Source organism: Macrobrachium nipponense, chromosome 43 (assembly GCF_015104395.2).
Source record: "Macrobrachium nipponense isolate FS-2020 chromosome 43, ASM1510439v2, whole genome shotgun sequence".
NCBI lineage: Eukaryota > Metazoa > Arthropoda > Malacostraca > Decapoda > Palaemonidae > Macrobrachium > Macrobrachium nipponense.
This window is the reverse complement of record NC_061104.1, coordinates 11,218,852-11,243,176: the sequence shown is the minus strand read 5'-3', so window position 1 is coordinate 11,243,176 and position 24,325 is coordinate 11,218,852. Positions and strand designations below refer to the sequence as shown.

Below are 24,325 nucleotides of genomic sequence, written 5' to 3'. Positions count from 1 at the left end.
TTGGATAACCTGCTAGGACAACTAACACTTTCAGGTATGAAGGTGCTCTCCCTCATGCGCACAAAATTCAATAGTGGGATATTCTAACAACTAATGATAAGATGAAAAGCAAGGTTACTTTCACATTTGGTTCAGAACACATCCCTGCTGCAACAATAGGAGTAAGGGCTTTACTCATCTCATGCTAAGTTTGAATGTTTGCAAATATGAGGCAAAAACCATTACATCTCCCCTGTGCTGACATGACAACCGTCTTTAGCAAAAAGTCTTAAAAAATAAAAAGATGTGCTTCTGGTATGGAGGGCTTGAGGCTTATTTTCACAAGTGATAAAAGCTCAGGAATCAACTGTATGCATAAACTTAAGTATTCTTGGATATAAGTGCGTTTGGCCTCCTAACACCACCTATAGATTCTTAACTCCTACTTTTAAAGGTTTTAAGGTTATCAGGTAAAACCTTGAAATTCTAACTGGACATATCAAAGCCATTGTTTCATTGCCTGCCATAGCAGTTAAATTAGGAACTGTCACAAATCTGGGAAGTGCTTTCACTTCTACATCTTTCCTGTAAGCAATGATATAAAAGAAGTTACCACTACGTTTAACAAAGCCCACCTACAAGAAAGGGCTTTATGCTCACTAATACACTTGGCCACAGCAAGAGCTAAAGCTAAAAGAAAAGACATTTTCAAAGTTCTTATCAAAAGATTCAAACTGAGGGGGTTAAAATCTAAAGCATTGTGTCCAAATTTTATTGCAACCCATGCTAGGATGAAAGATATGAAATTTACAGCACAGAAGATTATGAACCTCTTCAGAATTTGTATAGTAAGCTATATTTGTCGGCAAGACACAGAATTGAAGACCATAAAGCGGCATCCTTTCATCACGTGTGACAAAACTGCTTTGTGTACCTGAGGTACTGGCATAACTTAATCGAGATGATCTATAGTGGAACGGGAGCTGGATACCCCTCTGGACAAGCACCAAGATCAATAAATTGATGACTGTTATTGATGCAGTCTAACTGTGGATAACAGTTGAAAACCTTCTGGACTTGAGGATTGCTTCCTTGGCCACTCTAGAAATGCCCTATCTTATAACAGGTAATTGACAATCTCCACACGGTTAGATGAAGCATGTGGAGGTTTGATGGAAACTTCTCAGATAAGGCTGTCTAAAATGACCTTTCTTGAATGAAGAGGAGAAACATCTACCACCAGGAATGGAAGTTCAGGAAACCATTTCCTTTGAAACCACCAATGCGCTATCAAGATAATCTTTATTTTCTGCAGACCTTACAGCATGCCAAATTTTTTAATCAATTTGTATTTTTCATAGCTAACAAACCTGAGGACTTAACAATATCCAAGCACTACCTGGTAACTGGTTAAGCACAATCAAAGATTGTAAGCAAGGAATCTGTGAGATCTGGCAACTCCTGTGGGTATGAGGCAATAGCTGGTCAGAGACTGCGCACTACCTCGTGACGTCTTGAGTCTTTTCTTAACCGCCTTAGAAAGTAAGAAGCTATTGCTTTGCTCTTCTTCCAAATTGGTTGCTTTGTGCCTGTTTTTCTCTTCTTTTAGAGAGTGCTTGTGTGTGCATTTCTGGATATGGATTCTACCGAGTCCCCACAGCCTCGTCAACGCATGTGCCCGGGTATTCCCTCAAAACGGGAAGCAGAAGAAAAGCATAAAGGTCTAGATTTAACCATTCTTGAAGAAACGCTTCAACTGCCCTAGCCTGAGGATTCTGGCATGGAGGGCAGTGAACTGGAAGTGTAGTGTTTTGGGCAGTTGCAACCATATTGGTGCTAGTGTCTCCCTAAAGGTTCCACAACTTCTGGCAAATGTGAGGAAGAGGAAGACCATCCGACGTTGGCGAGGCCGAGAAGACGCAAAGGAAACCATAATAACACAAACACACTCACACAGACAAGCAAGAAAGTGAACACGGGCAAAACAACTGGGTTGGACGGAGAGTGAGCAACTGTGTCACTCAACCAGGCGGTTTAGAAAAAGACAACGTTGTAGCGTGGGGTGCGCGGTGTTTGACCAGCTTTCACCCAATATACTCACACGTTGCCAGATCTCACAGATTCCTTGCTTTACAGTCTCTGATTGTTTAACCAGATCCAGTTAGGTGCTAGAAATTTATCCTATTGTTAAGACAGAAGGTTTGTTCGCGTATGACCAAAACATTTTTTCTTGGGCAGAATGAAGTAAAGGAATGATATTTGTTCCGACACGGCATACAAACCTTCGGTCCTTTTACAATAGGAAGGTACTAGCGGCAGCTGGATAGGTCGTAAGCTTTCGAACAAGGGGTTCGGTAGTTAACTGCTTGTCCGACAGGCGCGCGCGCGCGACTGGGAGGTAAACAAATCACTTTTGCTTTCGGCCTCACAGCGAGTAGACGTGTGTGTTCGACGCTCTCTGCCCGCTTCTCGTCGTTTGCTTTCCTTGAGTATATGGTTGTGTTTGTGTATGAAAGAATCATTGTAAGTACAATCATTTCTCTTTATTCATTTAATTGTGATTATTGGTCAATCATGGAATCTCCTCGCCTCGCTACCCCACGGAGACTATGCCTGGGTACCGAAGGGCGTAAATGCGGAAAGTTCCGCTCATTCCCGGAAATTGACCCACATATTTTGTGCGCTCGGTGTCGGGGGCGCGAATGCACCCGAGCCGAGCCCTGTGAAGTGTGTAATAATTGGTCGGAGGCGCAGTGGACTTTGTATGAGGGCAGGAAGAAGCGAAGGCCTGCAAAGGAGTCGTCGGAAAGCTCTCCCGCGACTCCTTTGGTTACGGACACTTCGTCTTCTTTCCTGCCGCCCGCTCAGCTCCCACGTTTGGCGCCTTCCCCTTCGGGGGGGGTTTCTAGGTCCTTCTCCTCACCCGACTTGTCGAGTGTGGAGGAGGGCGCTAGATACCCTGACGTCGAGTTGTACTCTGGGTCCTCTATCCGTTCGTCTTCGCGCGAGCGGGTAGAGGATCCTGCTAATCACCCGACTTTTGCTTCCTCAGGTGCGGTTGCCGCGAAGGACGACCTCGGACAGGTGTGGGCATCGTTGGGGCTGCAGGGCGTGCCGAGTGTCCAGGGGCTGCTCTACCATCTCGCTGGCTCCGTGGCGGTCACGCATGCGACGGTTACGACCACCACCACGACCCTTACAACACCTGGCTACGCTTCACCTCCTCACCTGGTGTACACCCCGCACGCGGTCTCTGTAACACCAACTACATCGGTGCAGGGGCCACTCGCCGTACCACGGGGGAGTGTGATGCCGCCACCTGGGTTTGCCGTGCTGCCGCGACCGAACTTCGTGTGCCCGAAGAGCTCGCCCCTGGACCTCCCACCAGTACCAAGGATGTCTGTGCCGCTGGTCCGTCCAACTGGACCGCCTGCACAGCCTGCCGTACCTGCCGTACCTGCCCAGCCGCTGTTCACGGACATGACGTTGATGACCACTGCTGCCGTTCCTGTACCTGCTCCTGCCGTCTCTACTGCTGTTCCTGTGATGCCTGCACCTGCTGACGTTGTTCCTGTTCCTGGCTCCGCTGCTCCCGATGCTGATCTGTTCGGACAGGTGCGTCCGGGCCCTGTTGCTTCGGCAACAGCAGCCCCGGCTCCGCTCTGGATGACAGATCTGACATCGGTCCTGAGGAGGTTGACGAAGAAGAAGAAGAAGAGGAGGAAGGTGTCGTCGTCGTCTTCATCGTCTTCTTCGTCGTCGTCTGCCGCCTCTTCCCCTTCTTCTTCTAAGGCTCCCCCGCCTAAGAAGAAGAAGGTCGCCTCCCCCCCCCTAAGAAGTCTCCTTCGGGAACTTCTAAGGGCCCGTCTCGCTCTGGTGAGACGGGGGGTTCTTCCGCTGGTCACCCTGCTCCTTCGGGGGCAGGACCCGTCTCTTCTTCCGCAAGGAAGAAGACTACGGGGACCAGAGGAGTGCCGGCTAACACCGGCACTTCCTCACCTGCTGTTAGTGGTTCGACCACGGCAGCAGGATCCGTCTCGGCCTCTCGTTCGCGAGAGGTACCGAGTGTACGGTCGCCTAACAGCGACCGTGCAGCTAGGAACCAGACCTCTGAGCCTGCTCAGCGTCAGGTTCACGGCACGGAGCGGAAGACTGGTGACAGCCGCTCACGCGACTCTCACCAGACCAGCTCTCGCTCTCGCGGCGAGCAGCTGGCCACCCGGGCGGACGTGACGGTCCATGACCGGCCACGGGCTGAGGCTGGGAAGAGGTCCCCCCGTTCGCCGGCACCAGCCACGGCTGGTACCAGCGACGTGACGCGCCGTGAGGATACGCACCGGTCTCACCGTGACAGTGGAGCTCGCCGGTCGCCTGACCGTCACTCTCGCAGAGAGCGATCGGGTACAGCGACCAGCACCAGCTCCTCTGACACACGAGACCGGGGCCGCTGTTCTCGGTCCAGCCGTTCTCCACAGCGAGACGGCTCGACTAGGTCTGCAGCTCGATCGCCACCGCGGGTTGACGATCGCCTGCAGTCTTCCAAGCCCACTGGTTCTACCAGCGAGCGAGGAGGGAGCGTCAGGTCTGCCTCTCCCATACCTTCAACCTCCTCGGGTTACACCGGGAGGGGCGAGGTATTGAGGAGTGATCGTGAGGGGTGCGCCCCTCAGGATCCCACCACGTCGTCATACGTACCAGGCACGGTTCTCGGACCAGCCAGGTCGTACGCACAGGTGGTTGGAGGAGACCGAGAGGGGTCTGTCGCTGTTCCCCCCCTCGAGGGAGGAGGGTCTCGGGAGATGCTCCTGTTTGAGGGACTGGATGGTCCGACTCCGCAGGACGCAGTCACTCCTGAGATCCAGAGGAACTTTGCCGAGGTTATTGCGCTGATTCGTCAGCACAATAACCTCGCGGAAGGATCGCCGCTCCCACCATCCGAGCCCACGTCCCGGCTCGAGTCGTTCTGGGGCCCGAAGAGGGAACCCAGACCGACGGTGGGTTTGCCGCGTTCCGAGCTTGCAGACTCAGTGCTGGACCAGGTAGAATCGCTTGTCTCCGGACAAGACGGTTCTCTCAAGTCTGGCAGGTCGAGCAAGCTGCTTCCACCTCCTCTGCTGCGACAGCGGCGTTTTTACGTGCCATCCGAGGACCCGATGCCGCCCAAACAGGTGAACCCGGAGTTAGCCAGGCTGACTCCGGGTGTGTCTCTGCAGCAGCTCCTGTCCGAGAACCTATGGTTCTCACAGCAAGAGGCACTCGGCCTGGAATCTACTGCCATGGCAGCTTTCCAGGCCGTCTCCTGGCTAGATCTGTGGTCCCTCACAGTATCTAAGGTCGCAGCCAACTCCGGGGGAATTTCTCCCGAAGATGACTCGGCCTTTAGGAGAATTTGCCAGTCTGGAGGAAGAGCCATCTCCTTCCTTGCCCACCAGACGGTGAACCTGTGGGCCAACCTGGTTCTCCGACGAAGGGACGCTGTCCTTACTCGGGTTTCCAGGGCGGCCGGGCGTGAAGCGGCGTTGGGACTTCGCAACGGACCTTTACGGAGTTCCACATCTCTCTTCCCAGGAGAGATGGTGGACGCTGCGGTGGACAGACGGCGCACTGACGACAGTGACCGTCTGGTTCACCAGGCAGTCTCGAAGGCTTCTGGGCAGCCTCGGACTGCGGCCAAGTCTAAGAGCTCGGCTAGCGCTTCCTCGGTGGCTAAGACAGTAGCTGCGTCGAAGCCCCGGGGAAAGACTCTGTCTTCGTCGACTTCTACCAAGGGGAGCCGTAACCAGCCCTCCTCCCAGCCCTCCTCCTCCCGTGGAGGCTCTGGGAAGAAGTCGAAGAAAGGGGGGAAACGCTAGGGACGGCGTTCCCCCTCACCTGCTGCCGGAAGTGGGGGGGTGCCTGGCCAGCCATTGGGCAACTTGGCAGCGCTACGGCGCCGAGACCTGGATTGTAGATGTCCTTCGGGAGGGATATCTATTACCCTTCGAATCTCGGCCACCCCTCACCTCCAACCCGGTCCAACAGCAGTCGTACGTTCCAGGGTCATCGAAGGACGTAGCATTGAGACAGGAGATCAAGACCATGCTGAGCAAGAGAGCTGTAGAAATCGTCACGGATCAGTCACCGGGCTTTTACAGTCGACTCTTCCTGGTGGAAAAGTCTACGGGAGGCTGGCGCCCGGTGATAGATCTCTCTCCTCTGAACCAGTTTGTTCGCCAGACCCGGTTCACGATGGAGACGGCACGTTCAGTGCTCGACTCCATCAGGGAGAACGATTTCATGCTTTCAGTGGACTTGAAGGATGCGTATTTCCAAATACCCATTCATCAGTCCTCCAGAAAGTACCTCCGCTTCATCCTCGACGGGACGGTGTACCAGTTCAGGGCACTTTGCTTCGGTCTCTCAACCGCCCCACAGGTGTTCACGCGAGTGTTCACTCTGGTGTCTGCTTGGGCCCATTCGCACGGGATACGTCTGATGAGGTATCTCGACGATTGGTTAGTCCTGGCGAGCTCCCGCTCGCAGTTGCTACAGGACAGGGATCGACTGCTCGAGTTCTGTCGCGATCTGGGGATCGTTGTGAACTTCGAAAAGTCCGATCTCGAGCCCAAGCAGAGGATGAAAGTACCTGGGTATGCTGATCGACACGGTAGCAGGGCGAGTCTTCCCCGCAGACTCGCGGATCAGCAGATTCAGGGAGGCAGCCAACCAGTTCCTGTCTCGGCAGGAACAGGTAGCTCAGCGATGGCAAGTCGTGATCGGACACCTGTCGTCACTCGAGAAGTTAGTCCCTCACGGGCGTCTTCACCTGCGGTCTCTTCAGTGGAGACTAAAGGAGAGTTGGTCACAGGCGACGGATCCCCCAAGCTTTCCAGTGTCACTGACACCGGAGGTGAGGCAGGACCTAGCCTGGTGGCTGGACGACAGGAACCTCTTAAGGGGAGTGCCTCTGCGCACTCCCCCCCGGACATGCAGCTGTTCTCAGACGCATCGACCGAGGGATGGGGCGCACACCTGGAGGAGTTGCTGACTTCAGGAGTGTGGGACGAGAACGACAAGCACCTTCACATCAATGTACTGGAACTCAAGGCAGCGTTCCTCGCCCTCCAAGAGTTCCAGGACCGCTTGATGGGACACTCAGTGGTGTTGATGTGCGACAACACCACGGTAGTGGCCTACGTCAACAAACAGGGGGGCCTAGTGTCTCTCCCGTTGTACCAGTTGACTCGGCAGGTGCACGAGTGGGCCGAGGCACACTCAATAGAGCTGTCGGCACGCTACATTCCAGGGAAGAGGAATGTAGTAGCAGACACGCTCAGCCGTCGGGATCAGGTGATAGGGACCGAATGGTCTCTACACCAGGACGTGGCGGAAAGGCTCTTCGACCTGTGGGGGCGACCAGTCGTGGATCTGTTCGCCACCCGGCACAACAGGAAGCTCCAAGTGTTCTTCTCGGCCGTGCCGGACCCATGGGCAGCTGCAGAGGACGCTCTTCAACACCCGTGGGACAACCTCTTCGTCTATGCCTTTCCCCCGTTCAGCCTGATTCGCAAGGTGATCAGTCGAGCACTGGTCAGAATGATCCTGGTGGCTCCCAAATGGCCACAGGCCATTTGGTATCCGGACCTGCTGGCTTTCTCTTCTCGCAGGAGAACCGAGAGAGATTCCCCCTTGGCACAACCTTCTCGCCCAGCCACACGTCAAGCGGTACCACCGAGCAGTCCAGTCCCTTCAACTTCACGGCTGGCTGTTATCCACCATCTCTTGCGAACGAGAGGCTTTTCTCGTAGCGCAGCAACAGAGATGGCTGGAAACGTCCGTCAGTCCTCTGCAGCTGTGTACCAGGGGAAGTGGGCCGTCTTCTGTGGTTGGTGTCGTAGACGGGGTCTATCTCCTCTCAGAGCCACTCTTCAGCAGGTAGCGGATTTCCTCGTTTTTCTTCGCCGAGAGAAGCTCCTCTCAGTCCCCACAGTCAAAGGATACAGACCCGCTTTGGCGCTCGTCCTGAAACTGAGGGGATTGGACATCTCGAACTCTTTCGAGATCTCCTTGCTTATGAGGAGCTTCGAAAGGTCTTGCCCACCCAGGGAACTCAGGCCCCCTGCGTGGGATGTGACTCTCGTCCTTAGGAGTTTGACTCGAACGCCGTTCGAGCCACTCCGAGAGTCGTCAGACAGGGATCTGACCCTCAAGACCCTCTTCTTGCTGGCCCTGGCATCGGCGAAGAGAGTAGGGGAACTTCATGGTCTTTCCTATGAAGTACGACATTCCAGGGGATGGGGATCTGTGACGCTCGATTTCGTCCCGAACTTCGTTGCGAAGACTCAGAAACCGTCGATCCCTGACGACAGGTTCGAGTCCTTCACGATTCCCTCCCTAATGGACTTCACCGATAATGATGCGGATGAGATGCTGCTTTGTCCTGTGAGGGCGCTACGGCGCTATCTGAAGAAAACTCGACACCTCAGGCCTGAGTGTCGACGCCTCTTCGTTAGCACCGGGGTAACCAAGAAAGAAGTATCCAAGAACACTCTTTCATTCTGGCTGCGTGAGGTCATCAGGAGGGCGTATGAGGCTGATGGTAGTGACGACATCCGTACGTCCCGTCCGAGAGCTCACGAAGTCAGAAGTATTGGCCCCTCGTTGGCGTTTCGTAAGAACTTCTCCGTGGCGCAGGTCCTGAAGGCAGGGGTCTGGTCTAACCAGACTACCTTTACGTCCTTCTACCTTCGGGATATTGCCCACAGGTCCTTGGATACCTTTTCCTTGGGACCCGTGGTGGCTGCTCAACAAGTTGTGTAGCTAACCCAGACCCTCGCAGGCTGAAACAGCATCGAGTCCTGGTGTGACTGTGTGGATGGATGTGTGAATGAGTGAGTGACTGGCTCCCTCTTCCCGTCTTTTCCTCCTCCTCTACCTGTGGGCAGAGGGCCACGGTCGTCACTACGCTGGATGAGGACGAGATGCAGGTGAGTTATATGACAGAGCCCCATCCTATCCCTTTCACTAGGGATAGGAGCAGAATATCCACCACTTCCTCCTACAAGGGGGGGGAAGTGGATGCCTACAAGAGTCAAACCCATGACTTTATATTTGCTCCTGTACAGGAACAAGTTCTTACATTGCTGGTACGAAGAGATACGCTTGCCTCTCTCTTAGTACTCGGTCCAGAGGTCTGACCATTGATCCTGCGGTGCACACCCCGATCAATCGGACAGAGGCTTGGATCCCTCCCTCGCTCTTACGACCAGGGAGGCTTCCAAGGTTGGGCGAACACCAGTCTGTTCACAAAAGACTCAGATTCCTCCCACCAAGAAGTGAGTCTTCCTATTGTAAAAGGACCGAAGGTTTGTATGCCGTGTCGGAACAAATGACAATTTGTCCAAAATTGCATTTTTCCTAACTATACAAACCTGAGGTCCTTTTACAATAGGAAGGTACTAGCGGCAGCTGGATAGGTCGTAAGCTTTCGAACAAGGGGTTCGGTAGTTAACTGCTTGTCCGACAGGCGCGCGCGCGCGACTGGGAGGTAAACAAATCACTTTTGCTTTTGGCCCAAGCAAAAACTGCAGAGTGAGGGGTGGCATGAGGTGGGACTATGTGTAAAAGGACCTCAGGTTTGTATAGTTAGGAAAAATGCAATTTTGGACAAATTGTCATTTTTGGACTTAGCCCAATGGAGATGGAAGTGTCCAAAGGAGAAGGAAGATACTTTTCTAGCATAAACAAATCTCTTGATCAGCATCTCCTTGTCGTCTTATATAAAGATCGAGGGGTTGAATTGTCAGAAAAGACTGATTGTATCTTGTCTGACTAGAAGTTCCACTTGCAAAATCTCTAGGTTGTTTACCATCCAACTCCCTGACATCAAATGTTTCTCAGAATGGCCCCCAATCTGCCTCCAAGACATCTGAGGACACTGTAAAAGCTCTTGAGATATACCACAGGCTGACCCATGAAAGTTCTCAACAATGGTAGGAAATTGTCTATTCATGCCTGTTGGAAAAATCCCAAAGAGTCAGTCCTCATCCCCAGATAAACAATTGACTGTCTTAGAAAAGCTTAATCTGTCTACATTGAACAAAATTTACCAGTAATTTTTATTCTGAACCACAAAGGGAGTATAAGAAGGCAGAGCAGAGGGGGAGAGGACTTGAGCCTATCGGGTAATGGAGGAGCAGAAGCAACACCAGACGATAAAGGAAAAATAAAAAAGATAAGGCCTATGGCCGGCCATAACTAAATGTCTACATAATCAATTGGCCTCTTGCACTTCTGGCACTTCACAAAATTATTCATCCTCTCACCAGGTCAGTCCTATTTTCTTCACAAGAAAAACCACTCATGTCTCAAGAGTTTGGGTAGGCTAACGCACGGTAGCCATTCGGTACCACCGGAACATTCGGTTTACACAAGTCATTCCTATACAGGCTAATGCTTTTTTTTTTCTGTAGATGACTGCATGAAGATTTGAAGAATTCTGATCAGAATGTCGACATTACAAAATTCACCTGGTGGTAATAAGCGATTGCAGAGACAGTCCTAGTAGGCTAGCCAAACTTTGTTTTATATTGAATGGTGATCACACCCAATGGTGCAAAGATATAAGCAAACTTTAACAGTAGGCGAGGTTTGCTCCAATTAATATGCAACTTGTTCCACTTATAAGCTTATCTAACTTTATTCAGCATTCTGGTTTTAATTGAGATGGAAATTTTACATTAAGACAAATAGTGTGCATTTTTTTCAAGAATTGTGTTTTGATGCTTGATAACTGGTAATTATGTGGTAACTTGTAGGTTTTGTTTGTAGATTTTCATATGTGAATTTTGTAAATTTTGAAACCATCCAACTATATTCATCAGTGACTGCATGTTTATTTGTAGCTACAGTATTGATTAGGATTTGCACAGACGATCTTGTAGCTTTGTCTTGTCACTTGTGATGAACACGATCGGCAGAAGTACTCTTGTTTGCAAGAGGTGCAGTGTGACAGGTTGGTGGATCAGGTAGTTTCTCTTCACCTAGAATGGACGTTTACTAAAATAGTTCCTTTAAAGTTGACCCTGAAAAAATAAGTAGATCTTACTGCCTCCATTGGGGTTTTCTTGTGTCTGACTTTGCTGATTCTTATGCATCAGTCAGTGGTGCTCGTGAGGTTCTAAAGTTTGTTGCATTCATTCTTTGCCAGTCATTATAGCCTGTGTAGAAGCCTAAAAATGATTCAACTTACAAGATTTCCAGTAATACCTGGAGGCTCGGGCATTCCCTTCCTTTCCTCTTAACCTAAGTTGTTCTTCAATAGTTGGCTCATGTCTTTAGTATTTCTGCTCTCATAGATTGACCACCCCTTTGCTGCCGTAGTGTAAAACCATGATAGATTTATTTTCTTGTATTTCCTAAGCAAATCTAATTAGTCTAGTTATAGACATTATATATATCTATATATATATATATATATATAGATATATATATTTATTTAATTAAGGTGGTATAAAACAATTTTTCTTGAACAAATAACTTTTATTTCTTCCACAAAAAATATTAATCTCTTTAAAAAAATTTGTAAAGGTGCTTTTATAGTTTACCACTAGAGTATCTATTAGGAGTAGTACACAGTAACAAAAAGTTAATTGGCATCAATAAGGAAAACTAAACACATTTACATTACAGAAAAATATGTGCAGTTCAATAACAATATTAAATACATTACAAATATTTATATAGTATATAATTTTTAAACATAATAAATTTGGTGCATCATGCAAATTAAATGCTAAGACCCTTTGGTTCATTTGAGCCATATAATATAGGTATTTCATATGGATTGGTTTGTAGTGTAACATTACGTCTGTTTCCCATTAAAAATAAACTAGTATACTGTACTAACAAGAGAGCTTTCTACATATAAAAACTTAAGTACATAAACCTTGAAATACTGTTGAAAATGAGTTGTACCTAAACAATAAATGAGTTAAAAAAATTTGTGCCAATAGTACTTTTAAATGAGAGTATTTGAGTTCAGATCTGTGACCAGTTTTAACATTACACAAGAATAAATGACACAACCAGTAAGGAATGCCATGTTAATAAGCAACAAGGTAACAACAATTTTGCTCAGTACCTTCGTTTTATTAAAGTATTAAATAACTAAATTTCAAAAAACATTATTTATCTGCAAGACAAGTGTGTAAAAAAAAACTTTACAAGCCTAATCATGAATCTTGCTCATTATGACGTTTCTTTCATTCATCGTATATAAGGCTTTCTTCTCATTAGGATTTTCCTTGTACAAATATTTATTTATATTTGGCAGGCCTCAATATAAAGCAAGTAATGTGAAGTCAAAGTGAAATGCTACTTATTTGCAACATTCATGCAACTTGGCATAGCTAAAGTTGTTAGTAAAAACAATTTTTATTACATCTTGCATGTTACCATAATAACTTTAAACAGAGTTTTCCTTGTTTATTAATTGAAAGCTCCAGGTTTAGTGCCATTCTGAACCAAACCCATAGGCTGAATCAGAATCAGAGTCTGCATTAACAGGAGGCATCCCAGACCCTGAAGTTGGAGAAATGGGTTCAGTGGGTGCTAGTGCAGAATATGCAGATACTGGACGAGGGGCAACAAAATCTCTATCTTTCTTGGTTTTTCGTTTCTTAATTGGACCAAACTTGGGTGGTGGCATAGACTTGGATTCTTTATCCTGAAACAAATTTGACATAAGTAGATAAGGATGCCATAAATAAGATCATATATTGTTACTATGAAATAAGTCACATACACACACAATAGGGGTACACCAAAACATTCTTGTGTTTGGAGCATTTTATTCAAAATTATATATTCACAGTTTTACAAAGTAAAACTATTCTAAATATTTAATTTTGCTAAATTGTCTAAAATATATTGAGTTTGTTTCTTTCATTGTCAAGATCCCAAATGACTTGCATAAAATTTTTTTGGGCTAATTTTAAGATTAAAGAAATTACCAAAATTAACTATATAAACTAATTTGAAGATTTAAGAAATTACCAAAATTAACTATGTGTATATAAACTCCATGTAGTAGGAAGTACAAAGTACTCCTAGTATCAACCTTCAAAAAAAGCACCATAACCAGTAAAGTAATAAAAATTCCCCATGTCTATGAAGTGTGATTTGCTTACACAAATTCTGGGACCAAAACATCTCAAAGGGTTTAATTTTGTTGATTAAAATTATGGACCAATGTTGATGATTATTATTATCCATTTGGAGATTTCCTTTATCAAGCACTGCTTTATGTTGTGAGCTTGGTATTGTTTTATCCATTTGCAATAATGTTAGTATGTACATAGACTTTATAATTTGCGTGTTCTTGTTACAGGTACTGCAACACTATATGAATATCTGTCGTCAACCCAGGCCAAAATCAGAAGAGTCAATTTCACAAAGTAGCAAGCATTCATGAGTGACCAACACCAGGTGAAACTATTCCAGTGACCATACACAGATGGACTTTAAAGTATGCATTGTGGCAGCAACCAATCAAGACACTACAAGACTTTTATCCAAGTAACCAGAAAAAGCTAGTTAACAAGAGAAGGTTGATCATAAAGCAATTTCCACTGTAATCAATAATCCAAGCAGAACTGTACAAGGGAAACCATAACAGGCTTTGTGGCAGGATCTGTTCTAGTAGCTAATGAAGACAAGGCAAGACATTTACGAGGAGAAAGGCTAAAGGCGGTGTAGTGTATAAGTACCAGCTATTACAGCCAGAAAAATTCTGCCGACATGTGAAACCCTTATCATTTTTCATGTTCAGCAGAGGAAGACTGAACTAAAACAACAACTATGGTGGTACAAAAGAAAAAAACTTAACAACAACTATGGTGGTACAAAAGAAAAAAAAATTACAATTTTACGGTAAAAAATAATTAACAAGGTTAAAGAAGAGGGGAGATCTGCTGTAAGGGACAAGGGTTGCCCTTAATGCCAGCCATAGAAACTAGGACACAAAACTTGACCCACACTATTTAGGAGGAAGGACTAAAAGCAAAAAATCTTAAGACCTAGAGAAATCATATGACTGAATTCCAAAAGAACCTAGAGAAACCATATGATAAAATTCCAAAAGAAGTGATGTTTTAAATTCCAAGAGAAGTGATGTTTGGTGTTTGAGGAAGATGAAAGTGCCAGAAAAGAGCGCAAAAGTAATAACAGCAGTTAGGGAAGCAGAAAACATTGAAGTCAGTGTTAGATTACACCAGGAGTCAGCATTAAGCGCATTGTTGTTTATGCTGGTCATGGATTTGTTGAGTGAAGAGATCAGGAATGAAGTGCTATGGGAGTTTTTGTACGCCATGATCTGATGATTACTGCTGAAGATAAGAATCTATAGAGAAGGGTTGGAGAGTGATGGGAGTCTTTAGAGAGGGGTGGCTTAAAGGTAAATGTGAATAAAACAGAGGTGGTTTTGGGGAGAATTACAGAAGATACGAGATAGAATAGTAATAGAAGAAAGAAGAGGCTTTTATTATAGAACAGGGGAAGTGGAGAGATGGAGCTGGAGTACTATGTGATAAAAATGCCAGTCAAGCTGTAAGTCAGGATTTATAGCACTGTGATAAGAGCAGTGTTAATGTATGAATCAGAATCCTGAGCTTCAGAAGAAAAGAGGGAGTAACTTCAGGGAACAGGATGTTGAGGTGGATTATGGGAATATTGCTGCTTAAGAAAATAAGAACAGGCTCAGTAAAGATTCCAGAGGTGTTAAGGATAGATGATGAGGAGGGAGTGAAGAGGGCTTGGAAAGAACCTGTTATAAGAGGAAGATCGAGAAGGAGACGAACATTAGGTGGCACGAGAAAGTGATGGAAGATATGGAGAGAGAGGTTTGGTGGACGATGACGTCTATGATAGAAGGCAGTGGAGAAGATGCATCAGGCAACTGATCCCTTAATGTAGGGAAAACAGTAGGAAAGAAGGTTGCAAGCAAAAGGCCTATTAGAAAAAAAAAAAGGCAAATCAACATCATGAGGATCATGAAGGAAATGCTTACAAGCTCGTTTGAGTAGAAGCAGAGACATTTTTGTCAGTGTTTGATTACACGGTTTTAACTTTTTTAGTTCATATTGCATTGTTTCTAAAATAAAGTGAACACATGAATGGAAATGAGGGAAAGTTTCAGAAGCTGGTCCTTTAGACAGACTGCCTCCCAGCCCTGAATGGTATTGTATGAAATAGTAGTGCTCAGGATCCAGATTCCATTAAGTCATATTGACCAATAAATCTTAAAACTAGGACCAGTGGGATTTACAGTTAACATTGCTGACTGTCAATGATGCTAGTACTACAAAAGTGTGTGCAGACAAACACCAGGTTCTACATTTGAAATGAGTAGACCTACCAGTTGCAGTAAAGAACCTTGCTTTTATCTGCGCACAGACACACACTTAAATAGTACTGGCATTGTGGACAGTCATCAGTGTTACCTGCAAATCCCACTGGTCCTAGTTTTAGGTTTTATTATTGTAGTACTGCTTCTGATCAAAACAGTTGGTTTTGCCTTCACAATTTTGAATCCCTCCTCAAGCTATGAAGAACTAAATCAGCAGCCTAACCTGGAGGTCCGATCGTGAAAGGTGTACATTGCCTACTCGCTGCAGTTTCAGATGGGTTCCAGTTAACGTGTAACAAGCCAACTATTGGAGTGCTAGATGATTAACCCTTACTTCCCTATCATTATTAATGGTTGATTATTGTCGGGCCTAATGCAGGTTAACTCCCTATGCTTTTGATTACAACTTCTAGGCACAAAGCACACTTTGTACTCTGATGAAAACGTCAAGGGAAGAGGCAGTTTCACTTCCAGTTTCCTCCACTACCACATGTCTTCTTTTAAAGAGCAGTGCAAGCCTTGTCAGAAAGCTATGTTCAGTGACACTACTTAAGTCTCCTTCCTACGGAGATTGGTAGGTTTATGAAACCTCTTCTGGAATTCTTGAAGAGCCGCAAGTTATGTTAGCATAATAATAGAAACTTTCCTCACAAGTTGGCACAACACCCTATCTTCCAAGTGTAACAGAGTTCAACCCCAGTAAATATCACAACCTTACTCTCAGACAATTATGGTGCATCTGGAAAGGAATGCTAAAAATTTGACTGCCCTTATTATAGCAATAATAATGTGCAAACCTTAAATATAAGAGACTACTGGATGCAAGCACATGTTTATCATAGACTATTCTAGCATGACAAGTCTTTGCTTCAATGTACACATAAGCATATCTGGAGAATGATCCTTGCCTCAATTTTTGCAGTGGTAGATTGCCTGATCTCCTATTGTTGTTGGGTCTGTAAATATTGTGCAGAAATTTCTCTACTCTTAACTCGTAACATTTGATATTACTGACCTCAGACATATAAGTGCATTTACCTATCTGTTTTCCCCAATAATTCCGTTTCATCCTGATCCTCAGAAATATTCTTTGTCATTACACACTATGTACAAAATAATGCACTTGGTTGGTTGGTAAGGTTTTTTACGTTGCATGGAACCAGTGGTTATTCAGCAACGGGACCAATGGCTTTATGCGACTTCCGAACCATGTCGAGAGTGAACTTCAATCACCAGAAACACACATCTCTGACCCCTCAGTGGAATGCTAGAGAATCAAACTCGTGGCAGGCCAAGACCATACTGAGCATTCCACCAAGCCGCTAATATTGCATTTGCCTTTTAAATATAAGGAGTAAAATTACTTTATTTGCTGTTGATCAAGATCCTTCCAATAGTTCAACCAAACAGCAATGTACCCCTTTTTCACATTCCCTATTTTCCCATTTGAGATTGTATTAGAAATCACAAGATTATGGTGTAACTAAAAATTAGATACCATTACTGCAGTTCTTTCATTCCTTCACATTAATCAGGGGTGAGAGGCAGCCCTGGTAATACTACTACTTGGTAATAATTATGTCAAGGGGATGGAATTTTACTTACTGCGTCGGGTAGAGAGTCTGAAGATCCCCATGTACGGTGTAACCTAGCTTCAACATCTCTAGAAAGCAGGTTGTTGAATGCTTCGGTGGTCTTTCGAACCTTAACATTGAGAGACCCAATACGCAAGAACCCAGCAGCCTCTTTTACTGCAATGTAAAGAATATTATATAATATTACATATATCAGAGACCTTTAAACCATTCAGTACTATCAATTAAAAAGCAAAGTGTTTCACAAGAGCAAATTATTTATGAAAAACCTTGAGAAAAATGCAAAATTTGCTAACAAATACTTTTATTGTCATCACAGACCATTAATTTTCTGAATTGTTAAATTAAAAGTTGTTTAAGAAATCTGCACAATACAATAATTCAAAGGTATAGCAATTTTAGATTTGAAAGAAAAACCAAATGACAATTAACCATGAGCACAAAAACTGCTTATAAAGTGTAATGCAATTTTTCCCTTACCATACAGTTATAAAATAACCACATTTAAATCTACAAGACCACAAGGATGAAAATGACTACCACTGGTAAAAAAAATTCTGTCCATCACCATTAACAACATGCTTTATCAGTAAATAAAAAAAAATGGAACAATGAAACCTCATGCATAAATAAAGACTGAATAAGTAAAAACCTGAAAATATGGATAGCAACATGAGACTCATGACATAGGTATCTTAACATTTTCACTGAAATGAAGATCAGCTACATCTCCACCTGCACAATTTCCACAGTAGACATAAAATACAAACACAGCAAACAACAATATTCGCTCTCATTAAACATATTTAATGTAGTATTACTAAAGGGTTAAAGGAATATTTTCATAAAAGCTTTTGACAAATACTAGCCTGAAAAAAACACATACCAACCATTGCAAAATAAAGAAAAATGCTACATATTATTAGGGATCAGTATAGAAAGCTTTAAAAAAATCCTTGCCAAGTTCTTGCTGGGGTTCTCTATGGGAATATTTTAGAAACCTGACACATACACAAACACACACACACACACAAGCTACCTGTCGAAATATTACTGCCGCCATAACTTCCCCTAAACTATGGCGTCGTGCACTCTTTGGTGAATCATCATCATCACAACTCCTTCGACGCTGAGCTTGGCGACGTTGTCGGGAGCGAATGTACTGATCCACTGATAATTTTTCATGTTACATTCGGTTAGTGATACAGTTTAGGTAGTCAACAGAAATAATTATGTTAGTGAGGTAACACCACCACAGGTTTAGTGTTAGCAGCTAGGTACACATGGAAAGTTCTAAAATTAACCTACACACCGTACACACCAAGTTTCATTTACATATAGAAATGTAATATGGGCTACCACCATCAAAAAATCTGCAGTAACATTATTAAATTAGCTTAGGGCGAGCTGAAGCAATATGGAGACATTCCATCTTGCTAAAAATCTTATATATACAGTATGGTACTTTAATATGCATGCAGTATTGCAATTACAAATTTCTGTAAGGAATTAATAAGCATAATTAAGGAAACTGGCAAACAAACCAAAAATGAAACCCATTATTAGAAGTTATAATGAATACTACTTGAAGATATTAGGGCAAAGTTTAAAAGTTCAGATAAATTAATGCTTTAGTTCAGGGAAATTAATGCTTAAAGTTAAAATACAGACTAAGATATAGTTATGTCAGTAAAAGGCCAATATATTTCTAGAGACAATATGGACTTTTCATAAGCAGCAAAGTGGTTCCTATAAAAATTTGTGGGCTACAAAGGATGTAAAAGCAAGTCCCAAATAATTATAATTACCCAGAATGATAATGTTACCAATTCTATAAGAAAATGCAGTTTTTAAAATAACCACTCTCCTCAATACATTATAAATGTTAATTTTTCAGTTGCCAGCTGAGGAATTACTAAACTTGAATATTGCAGACATTTAAACAATTCCGGAAACTGCTTAAATTCATATTAAAATACCACATTATTAGGGAAAAGCATTATAATGTAGTCAACGTGGCACTATGCAGTGAACATACCAGACTGTCTGACAATTTAAAGTCACTCTGTTGATCCTCCAGTGCCCTCCGTCAATACAAGAAAAAACCTATTCACATAATTCAAGATATTTGCACATACATAATCCGATATGACCAGATTAAATATGTCCCTTCCGGAACATCCTTGCAGATGTGTGTACAAATTTTTCCCAGCAACACACAACCATGAGTCAGCTTCGTGCATCTCTGGGACACAATTATCGTGCTCATCCTAATGGTAAAATCTTACAAACAACATGCATTGCATTTTTTGTAGAATTTTTTTGGCATAATTAATGCCTGATCAACCAGTTGAAACAAATGACAAAGTATAGCCGTGTCTGGTTTAAGCTGGGAACTGAGAACACCTTGATGTCTGCCACAGTTTTTAAAAGTAAGAAACTCGTTAAATCAAGGAGAAAGTAAAGAAATTAATTTCAATCACAACAGGAGACTGAGAACATGCTCAGATGTTTTTTAGCACTGCCCATAAAATTCAGTGTAACAAAAGTATCCCTCCTTGAAAAGAAGACGGGAACTTAAATGGATTTATTATACCACACAACTCTTAAGCCTCCTCCACCCACGATTCTTTGGGAATAAAACTAAACTTGAACAAGACCCCCGTGAGTATGACTCATTTGATTTTCCAAACAAATAATTCCCTAAGAAAAGATCATCCTACTATTAGCCCCTAGCTTGCCCTTCAAGCTTTTTTTTGTTTTTTGTTTTGTTTGTTAGTATGGTGTTTTTACATTGCATGGAACCAATGGTTATTCAGCAATGGGACTAACGGCCTTGCTTGACTTCCAAACCACGTCGAGAGTGAACTTAATCACCAGAAATACACATCTCACCCCTCAGTGAAATGTCCGAAAATTGAACTCGCAGCCACCGAGGTGCTGCGCCAACTCCATACCAACCACGCCACCAAGGTGCTTTTTTTATTATGTATAATAAAGAAAATTAATTAATTAAAATCAGAGCCAAATAAGTAGAACGTGACCACAGCACTATATGTACTTGTTCAATATTGACAAAACTATTGGGTGTGCAGCTGCACAAATGAGAGAATGGCATATTCACAATAAAATTTCATCTACATCCATGGCAGAACTGATGGCATTAGTTCTACTTTGGATCTTGCATATAAATCAGAGGACAAAGATTTTGTTCATTACTCAAACTCCACGACTCATGTGACATAGTTTAAACCACTTACTTAGCAAGGTTTACTAAGACACACTAGTTTGTCTATGGTAGTAGCATAAATAGTATTCAATATAACCTCACTGAATTATAAATTCAGTACTGATAATATTAGTGGGAAAAGTTTCAAAGCAGTAGCATTCAGGCAAGACTCCATGTTATGTTCAAGCAAGAGGATGTGTCAAAATTTCCTTCATAAATCACTTGCTAGAAGTATTATGTCATTCTTCACTATCCGTCATGAGGCTCAATAAAATCTCTTAAATTATCAGGATATAAAACCAAGTTTATATCTGGGGTTATTGCCTGGTAAAAGCAAACCACCATATCACAAAGTACTGAAGAGGCCAATTAATGGATTTGTTTCTGAAAACTGGCTGCACATTAGTACTGACCAAATTTTACGCCAAGTACGGGCTGGTATCTCTACAATGCAAGGTTTATAATTCAACAGGCATAACACTAGGTTTACCAATACTACCATAGTTCTATTTACATTCCTATATCACTACTATGAGCTATTTATTAAGCAAAAGGGCGTCGTATTGCAACACACTGTACAAGGAAAAAAAAATACCAGAGGGCCATTTCCTGGCATGCTTACTGCACCTAGATAATGTAAAAACTCAAACTCAAAAATATTCACACTGAAAAGGACAAAATTGGGTTAGTTTGCAAAATGGGTGGGAAAAAATAAACCTGCAGAATACTAAAAAGCAAAACTGGTAAGGTCAGGAGGGCATTAAGTTTCAGTGAGTAAACCAAGAAAGGAGACTGCTTGTATCATCATCGTTTCTAAGGTCGTCGTCACTATCCCATTCAATAGGCCTGTAGCTATGCATTTCTTGCTTTGCTCGCTCTGATGGAAAACACACAAAGTCACAGACAAAAGATAAAGCAATGTTTCTTGTAGGCCTATATTTGGTGCCTTCATGAGTCACATAAATGAAAAACATTAAAAATTTATTAAAAATGCTTTTGGAAGAAATATTAACCAACAATAATATATCAATCACCAAAATTCCAGAAAAAATTATTATACAAGTTTTAAAAAAACTGTTCAAAGCGATCTGAACCAAAACTTCAAAACTCATTCCTATACACGAAATACGTTCGTGAAACTTATCAAAAAAATTATATAACTAATATAGAGATTCCTATATCCCCTAATACACAGTAACTGACTAGAGGAGGGAAGAGAAAGATTTTAACCAGTGTCACCCTAATCTCAACAATCCCTTACCACCGTCTCAAAGTCTCCCTTCTCTTCTCAATATTTAAATACCACTTACAGCGAGAACAAGAAAAAATGCTAAAAGAGCAAAGTGACTAATTAAACATCGGGAGCGATCATTCCATTCAGCAATCTTACCAGAACATGTTGCTATATAATACAATGAACTTCATACATACTGATGAGAAAAATGACTTACACACACTACGAAATATTACACTATTTATACTAATGTAACACAGCACAATTATCGGCCTCTAAGAGGGCAGATGAAACTTTTCGAAATCGATTGCAGTTATATGAGAAACATCCGATACTCGAGCTGCGCACATTCGCGTTCGTCATTAAGGGAGCAAAAGTCAATTATCGTCTCCGTCTTTCTTCCCCTTCTCTATAGTTTCCAGTGTCCTCCACTCAAAGTTTTTCCCCCCTAATTATTTACCGAGAATAATTGATGGGGTTAATTTTCACTCTTTAATTTACATCAGACGTTCCTCCGACCCTACACAATTTATCAGCTATTCAACGCCTCTAAGGATAGGCCTACTTTCGAGAGTCACATTTCTGCCACTATTTCAGCCCATCAGATTTCATGTTATATCTTTCACCTATAACACACCAATAAATGATAAATTTAAACTGTTCAAAAACACCACGAACAATGTTTCTTCAACTGCTCACATAGAATCTATTATACTTTCTGCCTCATGTTGGAAGACGAATTATATGCTTAAACAGAAAACCATATCCATTTTGTATCTACATGAACATGTTCGGGAATATAACAGCATGGCTTATGTATTTTTAATGAGACATCGGAGCTTGATTTCTCAACGCTACTAATTTTACCCTCTACGTATGTTGTCCTTTTCAAAATACAGTCCTATGGCGTTCTTGTCTCTCCCCATTAAAAGTGTCTTATTTTATACTCCAGACTTCATAAGGTTCAGTTCGAGTGAACAGTACAGAAAGACTTTGGCCCAAACCTTGCATGTTGCTGTTAAGGCTTTTAACTATTCTACATGCAGGAAAATTACTGCAGAATGCTAAAATACAAAAAGCAATACGAGGGTTGGCTAGGATACAATTCCATTCGAAAATAAAGAATTAAGGGCATGATTTCTCCTCGAAGATATGAAACGTACATTTAAACAGCGTGTCCTATAATTACAAATGTGTATTCACTTACATGATGCTAACCGGAATTGATGGCCGATTAAAAAAAAAACTAACAGGAAATATACAGCACGATAACTTAAAACTAGCACTATGCGTGCATAAGAGACCTAATTGTCGGTAAGTTTTCTTACAGTGTCTAATTGTCTAAGTTTTCTCTTACTTCAAAAATTTCTCATTTACAAGCTACTCGATTCTTATAATAGCAAAATATTTCGGTTCATAATAAAATACTCTACTTATCCAAGTAACCTTATCAAAATCTCAGGGATCTAGTGTAATAAGAATATTTTAATAATTCACAGGCTAAGCTACTTTCATCTCATTTTAGCCCGCAATTACCGTAAAACGGGCGCCAAATAAAAGTCAATTGTCATAGAAGATGGCAAACACATGACCATTCGTTATAAGTAAAAATATATATCCACAATAGCTTCTTATGTAAATACTTCACCGAACAACGGCAATCACTTAGAAAACGAAAGTTTTCAAGACAAACACAGTTTCAGAAACTACTACCTCGATCGAAATGCCCAAATGACGCTTTGGCAAATTCTAACTTTCTGGCCATGCAAAGTTCTGAAGTTAATCATACTGCGATTGCCTAATCATCGGTGCCCGTCTTTTCAATGATAGCGGACTAATGTTGAAATTTAGAGGTTAGAACAATTATCTCCTCAAAAATGTTACTTATACTATTGGTTTGCTTTATTTAGTTTCTCAGCTGGGTTACCGAAAACGTTTCTAATATTTTTAGGGAGAAGGGATCTTTTTATATGAAAGAATACTAAACCCTGACAAAAGCTTAGGGTCTACGGACGTTCATAAGATTTTGAAATGGATGTGGAACAAGGATATACACATTCACTGAGGTGGCTGGCAATATCGGTATTCAAAGGTATTTTAGTTTTTATGACTTACGATTGCGTTTTTCTGAAACCACGCTGACTACTATATAATACATGAATTACGGTTAATTCTACAACGTCATGCGAATTTCCTTTATTTCAAGCGAAAGCCGATTTATCTCTAGGTAAAACATTCTCTTGATTTCAATCTTCGCGGCTCCAGCTTCAAAAACTGCGAAACGCAATTTTTAATCATAGCACTTGCTGAAGTCCTTTTAATTTCATCTGAACTTAGTAAAGCTTTGTTCAATATACTAGAAGTAAAAATATTCCACTTTAATAAATATTTAATTTCGGAAAGAAAGGGAGAGAAGAGTCAGTCCCGAATGAACATAGCCCGGCACCCTCCGTCCTTCTCAATATGCATGAGCTAATTACCCACTTAGAAAAGTTTCTAATGGTTTCATGTTTAAGGCAATTTTTCCACGAGTTGGTGATAGATAATGGAGGTTCTTTCAGGGAATGGGGAACTGTAGGGAGATAGGGCTAGGATGGGGGTAGTGGATGATCACGGTTACGGTAATGAAGTGAGGAAATAAAGGTCTGACTGGCTCCGGGGGTTTCTCGCATAGAGCAGGAGAAACACCACCCCGAGCTGATTCATTTGGAAAAATGCCCGTCATTCATCCATTCGCATGCACTCAATTCCCCGTGACATACAAATTAAAAAATTACAAACTTGCTTAGCCGACAGGGGCCTTATAATCGTTTATACGGCTTATCCCTTTCATTTTTCAGTTTATAGTTTTCTTAGACGTTTTTCGAGTTCATTACTTGATCAACGTTTGCCCTTAAGTCTCC

At 43.0% G+C, this 24,325-nt stretch overlaps 1 protein-coding gene across 1 annotated transcript in view; it reads right to left on the bottom strand.

The window, feature by feature from the left end:
- Positions 1–11,489: 11,489 nt before the first annotated feature.
- LOC135213523 (uncharacterized) overlaps positions 11,490–24,325 on the bottom strand; it is a 33,563-nt gene continuing 20,727 nt past the window's right edge. Inside the window, exons 5-6 of the mRNA XM_064247439.1 lie at positions 16,970–17,115; positions 11,490–12,685 (exon numbers count right to left, since the gene is read on the bottom strand). Of these exons, the coding sequence (XP_064103509.1) occupies positions 12,467–12,685; positions 16,970–17,115 (365 nt within the window). The 3' untranslated portion in view covers positions 11,490–12,466. The remainder of the gene's footprint in view (positions 12,686–16,969; positions 17,116–24,325) is intronic.